Here is an 18,789-nt window from a genome sequence, read left to right as displayed (position 1 = left end):
CACCTGCCCAGACCAACAGGCAAGTGGCACCCAGGCCCTCAGCTGAGCCTGGAAGAACAGTGGCCGCACAGAAGACTGACTGTCAGTGTTTGCCCGAGCGGGGCTCACAGTGGGCTCGGGCAACTCAGCACCACCCACCCCCTCTCCTGCCCCCGGCGGGATGGATGGCGTCCCATCCCTAAACGGCTAGTGGGAGCCACAGACAGAACTGCCCAGCTAAGACGTGTTTTTGTTTATTTATTTTTTGGACCCAAACAGCAGACCTACACCATGAAGACCGGGGTCAATGGCTTTCAGGGTGCCAGGCTGGGCACACAGCACCCTCCTCAGGTGGTTCAAAAGCAGCCGCTCGTCCCTCCTCTCTGAGCAGTCCTTTCTGGCTCACACCTGTCTGTGTGTATTTGGTGGTTTCTATTATATTTATACATTAAAAAAGCCCAGGTACTTCCAGCTGCCCAGGACTCTAGAACCCATGCAGGGTGTAAGACGAACTGAGACAGGGAAGGTGATAATGAAGCATTAGAGACAATCCTGGGGACAGGACCGTGAAAGGAAGATTCAGGAAGTTCATAAGCACTTAGTGACCGTCTTCCACAAACACAGGGCATGGGGTGGGGGGAGGGGGGATGGGATTCCACTGGCAGCACATACCCGGAGTGTGTGTGTGTGTGTGTGTGTGTGTGTGTGAGAGAGCACATGTGCGTGTGTGTGTGTGTAAGCGCGTGTGCATGTGCGTGTGTGTGTGTGTGTGAGAGAGAGACGAGGCCACTGCTGAAATGGGGCTGGTCTTTCCGGTAGACGCAACCTCAATGTACAGTCTGGGAGCTGCTTTACCACCTGTCAGAAATTCCTCCATAAAGTCTCATCCCCTTGGATTTGGAACCGTGAGATATGAGAGCTGGAAGAGAACGGACTCTCTGTCCCAGTCGCCGTCATCCCCATCCTCCTCATGGGGAAACCAAGGCCCAGAGAGGAAGAAGGACTTTAAAAAACTAAAGTTTTCCTGCCCGGGGATCCCCTATTAAAACACAGGAGGTCTGCAAGGCCTGACCTCTTAAGCCCTTATTGGCAAGGCCCTGGGGGCGACAGTGGTGGGTCACCTCCACAGAAGGCGCAGAACCACCGTGGGCAGGATTTGTGGGGTCAGGGTAGGAGGAAGGACCCCCAGATGTGCCATGGTCAGGCTCCTGCCTCCCACTGGTCAGGTGAAGGGTCAGTGAGTGAGGTGGGCTGGATATGAGAAGCCTTCACTTCCACAGAGACGTGTGCCCACTGTTTTTGCAACAGGTGTCCCTGCTGGTCTAACTTCTATTCTCTCTCTTTCACTGGGATGTGGAAACAAGAACTATTTCACTTTCTCCTTAATAACCCAGCAAGGGTGATGATCAAAGAGTGTGAGAGACAATAGGGAGGGGTGGGGACTGCAGCAAACCAGAGACTGCAAGGCCTGGGTGAAGGGGGAAGCTGCCACTTAGCCTGTCCAATTTTTCCAGGGAGGGGCAGTATTGCCAGACCTTCTGATTTTCAAAAAAGAAGCCAGAACTCCATATTCTTTTTAATGAACATTCTCTACCTTTAAAAAAGTTGTCAATGAATTTAAAGCAGTGAGTCGGATCGAGTCACTGTTCCATCAGTTGGCGACCTATAACAATGGCAAATGTCCAACCCACCCAGGACAGATGGCATCCCACCTCCAAACGATGAAGCCCTCCTGCTCTACTCTGCCTCCTTCTCCAAGCCTTGGCCAGCCTGCCCCCCCCCCCGCCCATGCCTGCCCCCCGCCCCCGCCCATGCCTGCCCCCTACAACACACACTCCCAGCTGCTCTGAAGGCTGCAGGGAGTTCATGTACCACGTCCAGGCTGATGTGATAGAAACGGCAAGTCCTGAGTCTGCTGGGGAAACACTGGGGGTGAGTAGGGAGTGGGGGAGAGGGCAGCTGAGTGCCCCGAGGAGCTTCCAAAACGCTCATTTCTCAGGAACAGAGAAAGAAGGAAGGCGGCATAGCAACAACTGGCTGTGGGCAGTGAGCAATCCTGTCTGAAAATAAAACATTTTACAATCCACAACCGTGGCTCATTAAGAATGAATGGATCTACTGGTATAAATAGCATGCTGCGTTAAGAAGTCAGGAAACAGCATATGCGTTTGATGGAAAAACGGCTGCCGCGAAACTGCTTATTAGCTCAGTCGGCTGCAGCTCTGTGCTAATGAGACACAGGTCTCGGGTTCGAAGCCATGCAGCTTTCTCAATCTTGGGCCATAGACTATGTCCCCATCCCCCCAGCCCTGGTCACAACATGGGGTCATAACTCTGGATACACAGTAACAAGCCCCACAGTAAGCTTCCCCCAGTTTCTGAGCCATAGTATCCCTACTATAATATCCAGCCTCTGCTTGAATGCTCCCAGTGACAGGGAGCTCACTGCCCTGTAGTATACAAAACACCCAATTCTGTGATTCAATGGCTATTGAGCAAGAGATACAAATTTCTCCCTGCTCTGTCCCAGCTCTGCTTTTGGGGAAAGCAGCCTCAACTGGGCGTAACGGGCCACACCATCTATAATGTCTGACGGGTTACAGGCTTGATGCATAAAGGGCATCCTGAGCAGGAGGGAGCTGGGCCAATCACGTCCTCCCCAAGTGTGGACATGGGTCCTGAGAGTGGGGGCAGAGGCTGAGACTGAAGGGCATGCAGACTTGCAGCTGAGTACCAGCTGCTGGACGGGCAGCGGCTGGGGAATGGAGCTGATCCGAGAGTTCCCTGAGAAGCAGAAGAAGATGCTGCCATATCCCCCCATCCCCACAGGCCTCGAAAGCCTACCTCTCCATCCCTGCTTCTGGGAGAACTTCCTCAGCAGCCTGGCAACCAAAAACCCTTGAACCAAGTCCGAAAGGGGAAAGCCAGTGTGTGTGGCGATTTGGGCAATAGCTTTACTCTGAGCTACACGCAGAGGGGAGGAGAGTGGGCTGGGATTCAGGAGCCTGGATCCCAGGCCCTCTTAGCTGCAGCCTATGCGACCTTGGGCAGACATCCCCCTCCTCATCCATCACTTAGAGTCAATTTCACGTCCTCAGCTGCCCCATAGGCTGTTCTGAGCATCAGATGAGATAATGGCTGTGAGTCAAGGAGCGCTGGCTGAGGCCAATGCAGTACCAATGACTCGGCTTCTCCAGGGGGACAGGAGACGGCGGCGTTGGGGCGGGAAGGCTGGCTGAGGGGTCATTCAGGAAGGGCGGCCCCAGGAAAACATTTGCAGCTGAGCCGAGCCAGACCACTCAACCCAAACAACCCCGAAGCTTGCTTTCACTGGACTGCAAACAGAACCACAGCTCAGGATTTAAAAAAAATTTTTGTTTAAAACCTAGTGAACCAATAAAGTGGTAACGAAACTCTGATTTTTCTTAAAACTACTCAGCTGGAAAAAATCCCAAACCTCGAAGTACTTTTCCAGAACAGACCTTGAAGTGACCAGTGTGTCATTCTGTTCAGTTCCATCCAGGAAGCCTGTGCTCTGCTCAGGGGGATGATGGAGGGTGGGAGGAGGGAGGGTTCCTGCGGAGGGTCCTGGGGAGGGATTGCGCCCGGGCCTCAGTGGGGAGGGGAAAGGGAATTTGCCTTGTGGCTACTGGGAGCTCAGGGCACCTGCCTGTGCTCAGCCGGTGGTTTTTGGGGTCTAGCGGGGCGGGCAGAATGGAAAGGCCTCCCCAGGCCGGCCAGGCCACAGGGCAGTGATGAAAGCTTTAGATGGCGATGGGCCCCCGGCCCCCACCCCCTGCCTGGCCCCAGGCTCCCTAAGAGAGGTGAATACAGCAAAGCCTCACAGATCCAGGAGTCGGTCTCCTAGGAACCTCGGCTCTCTGGCTCCCGTCTGAGAAAAGGACACACACCCTAAAATACCCCCGGAGTACTGTATGGACCCGAGACTTGGGGCTTCAGTGCTGCCCCCACCCCATCGCAGGTGCACAGCCACAGCTGGCAAAGGCGGGGCAGGCCAGCCACAGAGCAGACCCAGGGCAGTGCTGTCTCCCAGTCACAGCACTGGGGGCTGAAGAAGATAAGCGCCATCATGTTAAGTGTCCTCGGCCTTGGAGGCAGAGAAGCCAAAATCCTATCTGAGCAAAACTGCCACACATAATGACTTCAGTCAGATCAATTCAGCTCTCCATCAATAGGGCATCAGGCTCCTCCAGCACAAGTACCAGCCTGCTTCTATTACAAGGCAAGGCTGCAGAAGGGAAAAGCTTAATTTTCCAGCCTCCTCTTTAATCTTTCTTCTTTTCCTTGTAGTAATGGCTGGAACTGTAGCAATCATCTTGTGACCATGAGGGAAAGAGCAAGAGATATCAAGACATCTGTCCTGACCTCACTGAGCTGCTGAACCAAAGCTGCAGTTGCCTCCTCTAAGCTTTCAAGTACATGAGAAGGGCTTTCCTGGTGGCACAGTGGTTAAGAATCCACCTGCAAATGCAGGGGACATGGGTTCAAGCTCTGGTCCGAGAAGATCCCACGTGCTGCAGAGCAACTAAGCCCGTGTGCCACAACTACTGAAGCCCGCGTGCCTAGAGCCCATGCTCCACAACAAGAGAAGCCACCGCGACGAGAAGCCCGCGCACAGCAACGAAGAGTAGCCCCCGCTGGCTGCAACTAGAGAAAGCCCCTGCGCAGCAACGAAGACCCAACGCAGCCAAAAAAAAAAAAAAAAGTATATGAGAAAAAAAATGTAATCTCTTATTACCCAAATATGCCAGATTAATATCCCTACACCCAGCAAATATCTTTCCACACACTGCCCGAGGGTGGGAATCCAGCTGAGAGGAAAGATGCCTGCAGAAGAGGTGGGTCCAACTTGAAAGAGATTAAGACCTAAGAGCCCACAGTCCTGGTTCCACTATTTACACCTTATATTTCACAGGGGAACAAAGAGGCCTGGGAGTACACAAAAACTGACTATATTTATTGCTGCCATAAACTTGGAGCAACGACCTGCCAAGGGAAAGTAGCGCGGAGCACGCACTCCAGTTGGATTGATTGGGTGGGAGGGTGGAGCCCTTTCCCCAGAGGCAGCCAGGTCAGACCCAGGGTCAGTCACAGGAGGAACTCAGGTCACACTGTTTCCCTACCCCATCCTGGAGAAAGAACGAATGTCCTGCTATGAGCAAGCTTGTAGGGGGCTCACCAAGGGGTCTGCACGCAAATCCTGGACCAAAATCAACACCCGGTGTCCACAGGAGGGAGAGCATAGCCAACTCAGGTAGTCAGCCTACCTGTCCTGTAGGCGCCAGAGTGTCTCTGAGTTTGACACAGAGGAAAGAAACACTTCTGATGTTTCTCTAATACATTCATTGTGTTATTTCTAACATTTAGATCTTTAATCTGTCTGCAATGTGTTTCTGGATACAGATGGAATGGGATGGAAATCTAATTATGCTAGCCCTGGTTGATAAATAAACCAGTTATTTCCCCATTGAACTGAAAAGCTACCTATGTTTAGCTTCCATACATCCTTAGGTCTATTATTTTTCTATTCTGTTCCACTTATCTATATAAATAGATATTCTATTTATTCTGGTGACAACACTACACTGTTTCTCTTCACTATAGTAACTTTAAAAAAAATTGAAGTACAGTTGATTTACAATGTTTCAGGTGTACAGCAAAGTGATTCAGTTATATATATATATATACACACACACACACACACACACACTCTTTTTCAGATTCTTTTCCATTATAGGTTATTACAAGATATCAAATATAGTTCCCTATGCTATACAGTAGGTCCTTGTTTATCTATTTTACATACAGTAGTGTGTATTTGTTAAACCCAAATCCCCAATTTATCCCTCCCCTCCTTTTCCCCTTTGGCAACTACAAGTTTGTTTTCTATGTCTGTGAGTCTATTTCTATTTTGTAAATAAGTTCACTTGTATCATTTTTTAAGATTCCACATATAAGTGATATCATATGATATTTATCTTTGTCTGACTTACTTCACTTAGTATGATAACCTCTAAGTCCATCCATGTTGCTGCAAATGGCATTATTTCATTCTTTTTTATGGCTGAGTAATATTCCATTGTGTGTCCTTTGATAAGAGTCTATAATTTTCTCCATGTTTGACCTATAATTCTTTTTAAAAATTTGTTTGTGGGCATTTTACAATTTTTGTTGCAATTATGAATGGATTTTTCCACTTCTACTTCTAATTAGTCAGTATAGAGTAAAACTGTTGATTTTTTGGTGTAAACTATTGATTTACTTTGTGTCCTGTCACTTCCCAAATTCTCTTATTAATCCTAGTGGGTTGTTTTAGTAGACCCTCTTGGGTTTTCTTGGTATACAATTACGTCACCTGCAAATAAGAGAATTTTTTCTTTTCCAATAGTGACAGATTATTTTATTTTCTGGCCTTGTTACATTAGTTAAATACCACAGAATATTGTTGAATGATAGTGATGGAGGTACTCTTGACTTGTATTTTGATAGAACATGGCTTCAGTGCTTTATCAGTTAATATGATATTTGGTGTTACATTTCTGCTTTTTGGGTAATTTTATCATATTTAAGTATTTCCTTTTATTCTCATACTACTTAAACTTTTTATTTAACAGATTTTTTTTTTAACCTTGTAGAGGAAGACATTTCAAAGCAAGACAGGAAACCTATGAGCCACAAAGCAAAAGAAAGACATACTTGACTTCACAAAAATGAAAAGAAATTGTTTTTAACTGGCGAAATACTATAAGTAAACACTAAAGTCAAATAAAATGTAAAGTCAAGGAGAAAAAGGTTTGCAACCCATTTAATACCCCTAAGGAGCATCTACAAATCAGTAAGAGAAAATAAACAATATAATAAAAAATGAGCAATGAGTTTAAACAGGCAAGTTTTAAAAGAGGAAGCTTAAATAATCAATAAATAATAAGACATGAAGAGACGTTCAAATGTACAAATTAGAAAAATGAAATATCCTTTTTCCTCTAGCCTACTGGCCAAAATGATAAACACCAAAAATATTCATGGCAGGCAAGGATGCAGGTATAGATGAGTATAAAAAACTATAACATTTTCAGAATATAGTTTGGTAATGTCTACTGAAATTTAAAACACACAATCCGTTTTTGGAAACCTGCCCTACGGAAATAGAAGCATCAGATACGTATAAGGATGTTTCAGTACTGCCTGCAGTGGCAAAAAGCCAGAAATCATTTGAATGTCCATCAATAGGTGAATAATTAAATCACAATATATGATATGACGGGATTTTACTCAGCCATTAAAAAGAATAAAATAAAATCTATATATCGATTGACCTGGAGGGATGCCCATGATATTCTTTTAAGTGAAAAAAGCAACATGCAGAGTTACGGGTAAGAGGCTATTTTTGTTGTTAAAATAAAAACAAAAGAAAACATAACCCTATATCAAGTATATGTTGGTAGGAATAGGGAGAAAGGGGTTTGGAGATGATGTCAGGAGAGATTTTAATTCTTCATAGACTTTTGAATTGTTTAACTTGTTAAAAATTTATCAGGTATGCTCATGTAATTAAAAATTAACCAGGACAATTTAAAGGAGGAAGAAAAGGGACCTGCCTCAAAAACATCAATACATTTCACTTGATTGCTCTGTGGCCTGCAAAGTTCTTGGCTTCTATCTATTGATTCCCCTTCCTCTTCGAAGTGAAGTGAGCTGGGATGGGCGGGGGGAGAAGCTGGGAGGCACAGGTGTACCTGCCCAAGAGGGAGGGAGGGAGAGAAGAAGGTGGTGGGGAGAGAGAGAGAGTGAAAGAAAGAGGAGAGAGTGTTGCAAGGGGCGGTGAGGGGGGTGGTCAGAGAGAGGGAGCTGGTGTCAGGATCAGCTTCCACATCAGGGAGAAGGGACTGTGGGGCTAGCCCTGGAGACAGGAACGCGGGAGGAGAGCTGCCTCAGGAGAGCAAGGTGGTTTTCACAGCCTCCTGGGCTGTCCACCAGACCCCTGACCCACGGGAGCCTGAGGTCCTAATGAAAATCCCTCCATAGGCCTTTCAAACATCCCGGAGCAGGTGGGTAGTTCATTCCTTCATTCTTCCACTCAATCACCTAATAAGCATCTACCTTGTGCCTCTCCCATGCTACGTGCTGAGGAATCGGCCTGTTCAGGACAGACACGGCCCTGCCTGCAGACAGCTTCCAGCGTGGTTGGGGGAGCCCACACCCCAGTGCTCGTCACTCTGTTTCTGTCTGGCCCAAGCTCAGTTGGGGCTGAATGGGGTGCTAGGAGGGCCAGGCTTAGCAGACAGGCTCTGATCTGGACCACAGACCGCAGCTCTGACCCCAGCCTGCTGCCTGGCACCCCGCACCATTGATAATGGGGCTGCAGATGGCGAGGGGAAGCCACTTTCCAGCGGCCTTGTGCTCTGGGGGCCTGGGGGGCTTCCAACCCAGTCTGCAGAGGGAGACCGAGTTCACACCGGGGTCGGGGGGACCTCCACGTTGCCTGGCCCGGCCTCACTGCAAAGTCAGTTAATAACGGTGCCAACTCCAAGTGTGTGGGCCGCTGGCCTCCTTGCCCACACAATTAAAAGGGCATCTGTGTGTCTGCGTGGCTGAGGAGGAGATGAGAGAAGGTCCTGCCCTTCCCTAGGGATGTGTGTGCGTGCGTGTGTGTGTGTGTGTGTGTGTGTGCATGCACGTGTGCTCACGTGTGCCGCACTGGTGCTGGAGCAGACAGGGCACTGAGGCCCCTCGGGGTGAGGCCTCAAGGTCTCTCCTCCTCAATCTACGGGAAACAACGTTCTAGACCCGGCAGTGTCCCCCAGCTTCAGCCTCCACAGCCGCATCTCTTCCCTCGGTCTGAGGGACACAGATGCACCCCGACCGGGCAGGGGCAGGAGAAAGCCCCAGCGCTGAGGGTGGAAAAGGGACTCCGCTCCGGCCGCCCGCTGCCCCCTGACTGCCCAGGTTGCACCTGCACTTGCCGTGGTCCCCACCGAGGCTGCTCTGTGGCAGTGATGGCAGGGAAGGTGAACTCATGGGAATTAGAAGGGCAAACAGAGCCCAGGAGAATTAGGCAGGAAGGCTGGCTGCAAAAACCCGGGTGATGCTGAGAAAAAATATCTGGAGAACAGACGCCAAGCTGTTAATGCCAGTTATGTCTGGAAGGGCTGACCTACAGGGGATTTTTACCTCTAAATTATATCATTTGACAACTTTCAAAACTGTATTAATAAACATGCCTTACTTCTGTAACAAGAAAACCAAAGTCCAAATGACATGAAGATAAATGCCAGGTCATAATCCAAACATGGAGATGTTCGAGAGCCCCTCAGAAGCAGCTGCCATGTCTACTCTCTTGGGTCCATCGTCCGCAGTAACAGGATAAGCCCTCATCCCTCCGGCTGCCATGTCTCATGTAGGACCCTCAGACCCTGAGTCTTGGGCTGAAACTCCCGACACTTCAGGGCAGAAGGAGCCAAAGCCCCAAGGGCAGGACCCCACCTTTTGGTTCCAGCTCTGCCACACTGAACTGAGAAAATCCCTCCTCTTCTCTGGGCCTCAGGCTACTCATCTATAAAATGGGGCTACAAAATACCTGTTCTGTCCACCTCCAGAGTCTGTTGTGAGACCAGGAACTTTGAAAATAAAATCACAAGCACTATAGCATCATGCAAGCAGTGGAGAGCCGTCCACCGCCCCAAGCACTGTTATCATGACCCATGGGGCGCGTTCCCCTTCTGATGGTGGCCACTTAGGACACACCCACATCAGTGCAGTCACCACAAACACCAAGGGGCCCTGGGCACACCGTCACTTTGCTTGTTAAGACCAGGGAAGCCAGGAGTCCCCCTTCCTGAGACATAGACAAGCATTGAGAAGAGGTGGTACAGACCTGCCTTAGAAAGATGCATTTTCATACTTTGCAAAAAACTTCAACTGACATCACATTTCTGCACAGGTCCATAGTGCTGTCCATGGCATTCCCGCCCCCAAATTAGTGCTTGCTGGTGAAACGGCCCCCAGGGGACCCTCCTGATGCAAGCAAGCACCCTGCTGAGGACCAGCCGCCCACGTGGTGCAGGCGGGGAGCCAAGGGCACAGAGAGGAACAAAGACCAGTGTGAGCCACATGGAGGGGTGGTGGGCCCTGGCCTGGTGCGTGTGGCACTGCTTGGTTGGCTGATGGCTCAGATGTTGGTTGCCATCCCAGAGAGGGGGCAGTGGGGACTTACCTCTCTCTCGGGCCCACGTGTAGACGCGGCCGCTCTCAGTACTTCTGGGCTCTTGCTCTGCTGGCTCCATGGGCAATGGTCGGAAGTGGGGGTGATCGGCCTGGCCGGGGGTCTTCAGGGGCAGGATGTACTTGGGGATCCCTTTGTAGAACCAGGCCCCCGACCTCTTCCAGACCTGGAGGGGGAGACATCTGCTCAGAGCACAGGGTGCAGAGCAGTCCTCCCTGTACCCTGCTCCCAGCCGGCCCCGCCTCCCAGAAGGCGCTCAAGAAGCCACTGCATTCCTCCGGCCTGCCCCTTCCCCTCGAGACTCTGGGCAGAGCGACAAGAGGTCAGAGGAAGAGCTGGGCTGGCCACGGCCTGGCATTGACCACGGTCTTGGAGAGCTTCTCAGGATGTGATCATCTCTGTGGGGGGCACAGACGGGCCCGGAGCTTACAGAGAGCCACAGGTTAGAATTCAGAGCAGCGAGTGCAATAGGTTCCTCAACCCTTAACGCCTGCTTCAGAAAACGCCAAGTGCTCTGTAATCTCTTTCCTGATGAAGGAAATATGTTCAGGGTATTTATAAGAAGAGTGGGAGCGTGTGAAGGAAGGAGGTGACCTTTTCTGAGAAGAGGAAGCCTTGGCGGCTCAGAGCAGATGTGTGGGTTTGAATCCTGGATCTGTCATTCCGCAGCCGGGAGATCTGGACGCATCAACCTTCGTGACCCTCAGTTTTATCATCGGTAGGTGGAAGGCAGGAACAGTGCCGGCTCCCAGGGCGGCCATGAGGGTCAGGCTTGCAAGTGAATGTAAATTCCCATAGCCTGGTGCCAGGCACAGAGCAGCCACTCCACAGACATGGTGCCCACTATCGTCACTGTCACCTTCCTCCTGTCATCTGACAAACGTGCACAGCTTTACAACCAGGGGACCAAGTCCCCTACTCAAAAGGGACAATTTAGGGCTTCCCTGGTGGCGCAGTGGTTGAGAATCTGCCTGCCAATGCAGGGGACACGGGTTCGAGCCCTGGTCTGGGAAGATCCCACATGCCATGGAGCAACTGGGCCCGTGAGCCACAACTACTGAGCCTGCACGTCTGGAGCCTGTGCTCCGCAACGGGAGAGGCCGCGACAGTGAGAGGCCCGCGCACCGCGATGAAGAGTGGCCCCCACTTGCCGCAACTAGAGAAAGCCCTCGCACAGAAACGAAGACTCAACACAGTCATAAATAAATAAATAAATAAATAAATAAAAGAACGTGAATTTCTTTAAAAAAAAAAAAAGGGACAATTTAAAATCAAAAGGCCAATCATCAAAAAATCTACAAACAATAAATGCTGGAGAGGGTGTGGAAAAGGGAACCCTCTTGCGCTGTTGGTGGGAATGTAAATTGATACAGCCACTATGGAGAACAGTATGGAGGTTCCTTATAAAACTAAAAATAGAACTACCATATGACCCAGCAATCCCACTACTGGTCATATACCCTGAGAAAACCATAATTCAAAAAGAGTCATGTACCACAACGTTCATTGCAGCTCTATTTACAATAGCCAGGACATGGAAGCAACCTAAGTGTCCATAGACAGGCGAATGGATAAAGAAGATGTGGCACATATATACAATGGAATATTACTCAGCCATAAAAAGAAACGAAACTGAGTCATTTGTAGTGAGGCAGATGGACCTAGAGTCTGTCATACAGAGTGAAGTAAGTCAGAAAGAGAAAAACAAATACCGTATGCCAACACATATATATGGAATCTAAAAAAAAAAAAAAAGGGTCTGAAGAACCTAGGGGCAGGACAGGAATAAAGACGCAGACGTAGAGAATGGACTTGAGGACACAGGCAGGGGGAAGGGTAAGCTGGGACGAAGTGAGAGAGTGGCATGGACTTATATATACTACCAAATGTAAAATAGCTAGCTAGTGGGACGCAGCCACATAGCACAGGGAGATCAGCTCGGTGCTTTGTGACCACCTAGAGGGGTGGGATAGGGAGGGTGGGAGGGAGACGCAAGAGGGAGGAGATATGGGGATATATGTATATGTATAGCTGATTCACTTTGTTATAAAGCAGAAACTAACACACCATTGTAAAGTAATTATACTCCAATAAAGACGTTAAAAACCCAAATCAAATCAAATCAAAAGGCCAGAGTCTGCCCTGATTCTCTAGAGGACAGTGTTTCCCACTCCCCAACTCCTCTACACCAACTGGATCTGTGGGATGTTAGCAGGGACCAAGCCAAAAAAAAAAAAAAAGAAAGAAAAGAAAAAAGAAGAGTTCTCCATCATGTTCATCAAGAAGCACCAAGTTAAACCAAGCTCTGTTACTGCAGGACTTCTCAGAGCCTTTAATATACCAATGTGCACAGGGCTCTCCAACAGAGCAAAAGGACAGACAGTGCTTCCCACTTGGAACCTACCCAGCAAGTTTTCCTAGAGGAACTCAACCCTAGTAATGGGTCTGCAGAACCTTAACTGTAGCACTTACTGTTCCCTCGTGGAGTGAGGTGTATCTATTTCTCCAAGTAGACGGCAGTCACCTCCTTATGCTCCAGAGTGCCAGGCACAGGACCACTGAGTCCAAACACTGTCCTGGGCACGAGTCACTCAGCCCTCCCTCCCAGCTTCCCTGTGCAGAAGGGTCTGCTTTTGTGTGTGGCTCTTGAACAACATAGAGATGAATGTTTCTTGGAGCCGCCTTGGAAAACCCTTTCTGATCCTCTCGCAGCCCTCCTACGATACGTAGTTATTTCTTTGAATCAGTAATACACGCACATGATCTAAAATTCACAAAGTGCGAAATTAAAAAGTCTCCTTTCCCATTCCCAGAGGCATCTGGTGATAACGGTTCCTTGAGGAAGCTCTATTATTATTCCCACTTTCCAGATGGGAAAACTGAGGCTCGGACAAGTTAAGCAACTTGCCCAAGGCCAGCCTACCATTCTATTGGCCTCTACTCCACACTGAAGGTTCCCAGAGTCTCATCCCAACAGTCTACAGATGTGAAGTAGGGGATTGCTAAATTGTGGCTGAGCAGGGGGTAAATCCTCAGCGGGTCACACATCACCATCATGGATGCTAAGTGTCTAGATGCCTAGAGGGCAGGGAAGTGCCATATAGGGAGAGGAAATAAACACAAACAGCCGCCACCAAGGCTACCCTGTCCTTGTAGAGCTGCTGAGTGGCTCCTGAGACCAGGTGTCCAAGTCCAGGGCCATGGGGGGCTGGTGAGGGGCTCACTCGGCCTCCCTCTGCTAAGCGAAGGCCTGGGCATCCATCGGTGCTGGCTTTGCCTGCCCTCCCCTGGGCATGCCAGCCTCCTGCCCCCAACGTGTCTGGGACTCGGGGGGACCAAGTGAAGCAAGCCCTCGAAAGCCATCTGTGACTGGTGGGGTCTGGGTGGGCTTAGGACCCTCATTGCACTGCCTCTCTGACCCCCACCATGGATGTTGTTTTGCCTTTTTTCCCCTGAGAAATACACACATATCATGCAAAATTAGGACAATAACAAAAAAGCAAAATGAGGAAGGTCACACAGATAGAGCCCTGCTTAACACTGTGTTGTGAATTTTCTTACACCCTTTCCTGGGCATATATACAATTCAGTTTTCCTCCCTCCCTCCTTTCCTTCCTTCCTTTTTGGAAGAATAGGGTCATGTAGATGTTATTATATGATACTTAACTATATATCACAGCAGTTGTACTGTGTTAATACGTAATGGTCTCCACATGAAACTATGGTTCTATAGTTTGGATTTATTAAACTTAATTAAATCAACCCCCCCACTGATGGGAGTTTAAATTGTTTCCAATTTTTCACTCTTCTGAACAGTGCTGCAAACGTCATTGTGGCACACCCATCATCAGATGGCTGTCGGTTACTGCCTTAGGAAATATCCCCAGGAGTGAAACTGCCGGGTCAAGGGATATGTATACATAGATGATGACGTATAGTGTACATAGATGATGACATATATCGTCAGACTGCCCTCAGGAAGAAAAGTCAAATCCCCAGCGGGGCACTAAGTGACTTCAGGGGAGGCACCCCACATTACACTCTCAATTGTGTTAAAATACACACACTATAAAATTTACCATCATAACCATTTCTAAGTGTACAGTTCAGTATGTTAAGTACATTCACATTGTTGGGTAGCCCATTTCCAGAACTCTTTTAATCTTGTAAAACTGAAACTTTACCCATTAAACAAGTCCCCATGCCCATCTCCCCTAAACCCTGGTGACCACTGTTGTACTTTCTGTCTACGAATTAAGTGGAATCATACAGTACTTGCCTTTTTGACGTACATACAGTATTTGTTATTTCACTGAGCATAATGTCCTTAAGGTTCATCAACATGTGTCAGAACTTTCTTCCTTTTTTGAGGCTGAATAATATTCCGTTTTATGTATACACCACATTTTCTTTATCCACTCATCCATTGATGGACACTGGGTTGCTTCCACCTTTTGGCTGGTCCTTTATTTTTGTCTGTCTCTCCCACCAGAGTCTACCAGCCGGGAGGGAGGCCCAGGGCGTCTCTGCTCACCACTGGATCTTTAAGCTCCTAGCACACGCCTGACACACAGTAGGTGCTCCGTAAACACCGGCTGAATGACTGAATTGGCAGCCGTGGGTTGTTTGCTGGAGCGTGACCCAATCCATATAGTCTGTCGCCTTCCTGGGGAAGTGGCCGGAGGGCTTCACCCAAGTTCTTGTAATTAATCAAGTGGATTTACCACTTCAGATTAAAAGAGGGATAAAGAGCGAGTGCCTAGCAGGGCGTGCCAAGGTGCACATCCCTGACCTTGAACTTCAGGGCACAAGGCAGCCACGTGCTCCTAGTCTTTCCTCGAGCACCAGTGAGACCCACAGCCCCGGCTGCCCCTGCCCACCCTGGCATATCACAGCCAGCGGGCCCCATGCCATCAGCTTCATTTCCTGTTGCAACGATACACCTCCACCCCTACCACCCACTTAAAAAACACTGATCAGTCAAGTGCTTTTGGAAAACGGGATAAAGAGCACAAGATCCAAAGTATTAGGTGAATTGCATGAAACTACTGATAGTCAACCTTTTTTTTGTGTGTGTGTGTTCAACCATTTTTGACCTATAAAAACCCCTGTCAGTTTCACACAATTCACCTCGATATTTATGCGCAGCAGGGGCCACGGCCCCACGGGTCTGCCAGGCGTGCAGCGCCTCCCTGGGGTCCAGAAGGCAGGTGAGTTCATTGTAACGGGGCCTTGGTCTGTCTGTTTCTCTCGTGCTGCCGCTGCAGTCCGGGTGGAAGGCCAGATACCGCTGTGATGGGCAGAGACCAGACCAGACTGGCTGGTGATCCCGGACCAGCTGGAGGAGCAGCATTTTCTGAGTCCCCAAGGCAGAGGGACGAGAGCACACAGGTGCATCACTTGGTATGGGGGGCACACCGTGTAGAGGTGCATTCAAGACACTGTCGGGTGTTTTGGAAAATGCCTCCCACATGGGAGAGTCAAACTGGTGAGGCGAGGGGTGAGGGACTCCCAGTCCTGAGCAGCCATCCCCCCTCCCCCCACACCAGTCCCCGCAAGTCCTCAGACCTTCTCCCGCCTGGCAGCCCGCCGCCACCCCGTAAAACGCAGTAGCTTTTAATCACGTGATTTCTGCTGTATGCATCCAAGCCTATCACCCACAGCCTGACATCAACACTTGACCCCGTCCCCAAGAACAGCGGTGGGAAAAGCCCTCCGTGGAAATTAACCCCCAACCATCCTGTCTAGGGCCGCAGATGGGGAAAACCTTTGCTTTTTGGAGAAGCCGTGTGATTCTGCAAAGCCGCGCTCTGCTCCCCACGAGTGGTTCACTGTGATAAGGCCAGCAAAGCAGCTAGCCTTGAAAATGCCATTTAATGAGAAAAAACCCACACAGCCCCCATGGCACTTGCGGGAGGTCAGGGTGTGGGGTGGCTTCAGCCTTAAATCCTCCCCTCGCACCGCCTCGCGCTCTGTGCTCCGCCTCGAGGTTTTCATTCCAATTTCACCTCACTGCCAACCTGACAGCAGATACTGATGGATATTAGCCAAGCTGTTCCCGGGGAATTTTAATTACCATGATAACAATCGCTAATCATCGGCGTTTCCTGAACGGCTGTGGCTGGAGAAGGTGGTAATTGGCAGAGCCTGTTGGACAGAAGGGCAGGTCTAGGGCACTGGCCTCCAGGGAGGATGTGGGAGGGGTGGCCTAAGACCTCTGCGCCTGCTCACTGCTCTGCCTTCCGTGTGTTACCACCTCTCCCCACCTCCCACGCAACTCAGGAGTGCACCTGCGTCAACTCAGGGGAGGCGACCACGCTCTCTGCTCCTCACCCCAGGGCTGGGAGTGGGGGGACAGTCTGGCCTTTGCACATGCTGTTCCTTGCACCTGGAGTGCCCTTCACCCTTGGCTCCGTGAGGCAGGGACACTTCCCCTAGGAAGCCTTCAGTGCCACTTTGTGCATCATCAGAGCAGCTCTGCTGCCCCATGGCTCTGCTGCCCCAGACCCTCACCCAGCTAAGAAGCTGTGAGCTCTTCCAGGGCAGGGCTGTGCCAGAGCCATCCCTGTATTCCCAGGACCCAGCTAGGAGGCTGTACGTGGCAGGAATGTTGCTGACTGAGTGACTGAATGAACAAACCAAGTTGGCAAAGGAAAGGAACTGTCCCCAGGGGACAGAGCGTGGGACTCTGCCTTCAGGGGGACCATGTTCTGTTTGCTTAACAAGCTCCAGTCTTGAAAAGCCATGGGAAATGGCCTGTTACTGAATGTCTCTTAAAGGGTCCACCCACCCTGGCAGGGAGACAGCATAGCTCTCCCTACCCCATTACCTGAACACACACACACATACACCTACACACACACACACAAACACACACACAGTGCTGGCTTCCCAGGAGCTCTGACAGGCAAGCTAGACTCCACAACGTGGCAAATAAGACCCCAGAGCTCTGCCAGCTCCTGCCTCTCTCCCCAACACTGGGATCAGCCAAACATAGCCACTCCCACTCCCGGACCACACTGAGCTGTCTCACGCCTCCAGGCCTTTGTACATGCTGATTCTTCTTCCTTCCCTGGGCTGGGAGAATGAAATCCAGCCTTTAGGAAATTACTTTTATCCAGAAGCTTCCACAGAGCCAGGCAGGTCTCCCACTGCAGTGCACACACATTGTTATGAACGCCTATTTACATGTCTGTTTCTTGCACCAGACTGAAAGCACCATGACAGAAGGAGCCCCCCAAGCCCCCCAGCACCTGCCAGCACATGCTAGATGCCTGACAAATACCCATCAGCTGAGACTACTGAACACATATCCAAATTTCAAGGCTTTAAGTAGCTCAGCTTACTTAACAGAAACGCTGGCTCTTAGAGGGTGCTACGGACTGAACTGTGCCCCATCGCCAAATTCATATATTGAAGCCATAAACCCCAGGGTGATGGTATTTGGAGATGGGGGTCTTTGGGAGGTAATTAGGTTTAGATGAGGTCATAAGGGTGGGGCCCTCACGATGGGATTAATGTCCTTACAGGAAGAGATACCGGAGAGCTTGCCTTTCTCTCCTCTGTGTAAGGACACAGTGAGATGGCAGTCTGCAAGCCAGGAAGAGAGCCCTCACTGGGAACTAAATGTGCTGGCACCCTGATCTGGAACTTCCAGCCTCCAGAACTGTGAGAAATAAACTCCTATTAAGCCCCTTGTCTATGTTATTTTGTTATGGCAGCCCGAGTTAAGACAGAGGGAGACATTGCCTGGGAGGTTGTAGTAGATTAAACATGGTCCCAAATTATTTTTCTCTTTTCCCATCAAGAGGTGGAGTCTATTTTCCCCACCCCTTGAATCTGGTCTAGGCTTGTGATTTGCTTTGACACATAAAATGTGGCAGAAGTAACATGTGAAAACTTCTGACCGGTTTGGAACGCTGCTGCCATCATGAGACAGCCTAGTCCAGTGTACGGAGGACAAAAGGCCACACGGAGAAGAACCAAGACACCCCAGCCAACAGCCAGCACCGGTTGCAGAGGAGTGAGCCTTCTTGGACCCTGACCTCAGTCAAACTGTCAGATGACTACGGTCCATGAATGACACCAGGAGACACCAGCAAAAGAACCACCCTGCTGAGACCAGCCCAAGCTGCAGATGAGCAAATAAATGATTATTTTTTTAAGGCATTTAAGCCTCCACACCTCTGGTAGGACATCCAACCTCTACACACTTCTAGAAAAAGGAAACAATTGGATAGGTTGGTAATTAACTGAATAAAGTAGGAAAGTTAAATTCAGGGACTTAAAATATATATAGGCTCATTCATCAAATATGAACAACATGCTGCGAAAAAGGAACAATTGGAGAATAAGAAAAGGCCCCTAGAAATTAAAAATATAATGCAGAAATATAAAAATGTAAAATAGAGGCCGGAAGATAAAAATGAGAAAATTTGGAATGTGGAGCACAAAGATGAAGAAACAGAAAAAAGTGGAAGAAATGATGAAGACAAAAATGCTCAACTTGAGGGGTCAAATTCCTAATAATAGACTCCTCAGAAACAGAGCAATAGAAAAACATTTCC

The 18,789-nt window shown here is 49.4% G+C and overlaps 1 protein-coding gene across 7 annotated transcripts in view; it reads right to left on the bottom strand.

Moving 5' to 3' along the window:
* Nucleotides 1–18,789, bottom strand: part of RPH3AL (rabphilin 3A like (without C2 domains)) — a 124,863-nt gene that overhangs the window by 18,079 nt on the left and 87,995 nt on the right. For 5 of the 7 annotated variants that reach the window (XM_036836443.1, XM_036836444.1, XM_036836446.1 and 2 more), the window contains exon 6: nucleotides 10,214–10,388. The exons of the other annotated variants lie outside the window; for them this stretch is intronic. In XM_036836443.1, the coding sequence (XP_036692338.1) occupies nucleotides 10,214–10,388 (175 nt within the window). The remainder of the gene's footprint in view (nucleotides 1–10,213; nucleotides 10,389–18,789) is intronic. 7 annotated transcript variants of the gene reach the window in all.

The sequence above is a fragment of the Balaenoptera musculus genome, chromosome 20, assembly GCF_009873245.2.
Source record: "Balaenoptera musculus isolate JJ_BM4_2016_0621 chromosome 20, mBalMus1.pri.v3, whole genome shotgun sequence".
In the NCBI taxonomy this organism is placed as follows: domain Eukaryota; kingdom Metazoa; phylum Chordata; class Mammalia; order Artiodactyla; family Balaenopteridae; genus Balaenoptera; species Balaenoptera musculus.
The sequence above is the reverse complement of the archived record's forward strand: the minus strand, read 5'-3'. Positions and strand labels throughout refer to the sequence as shown.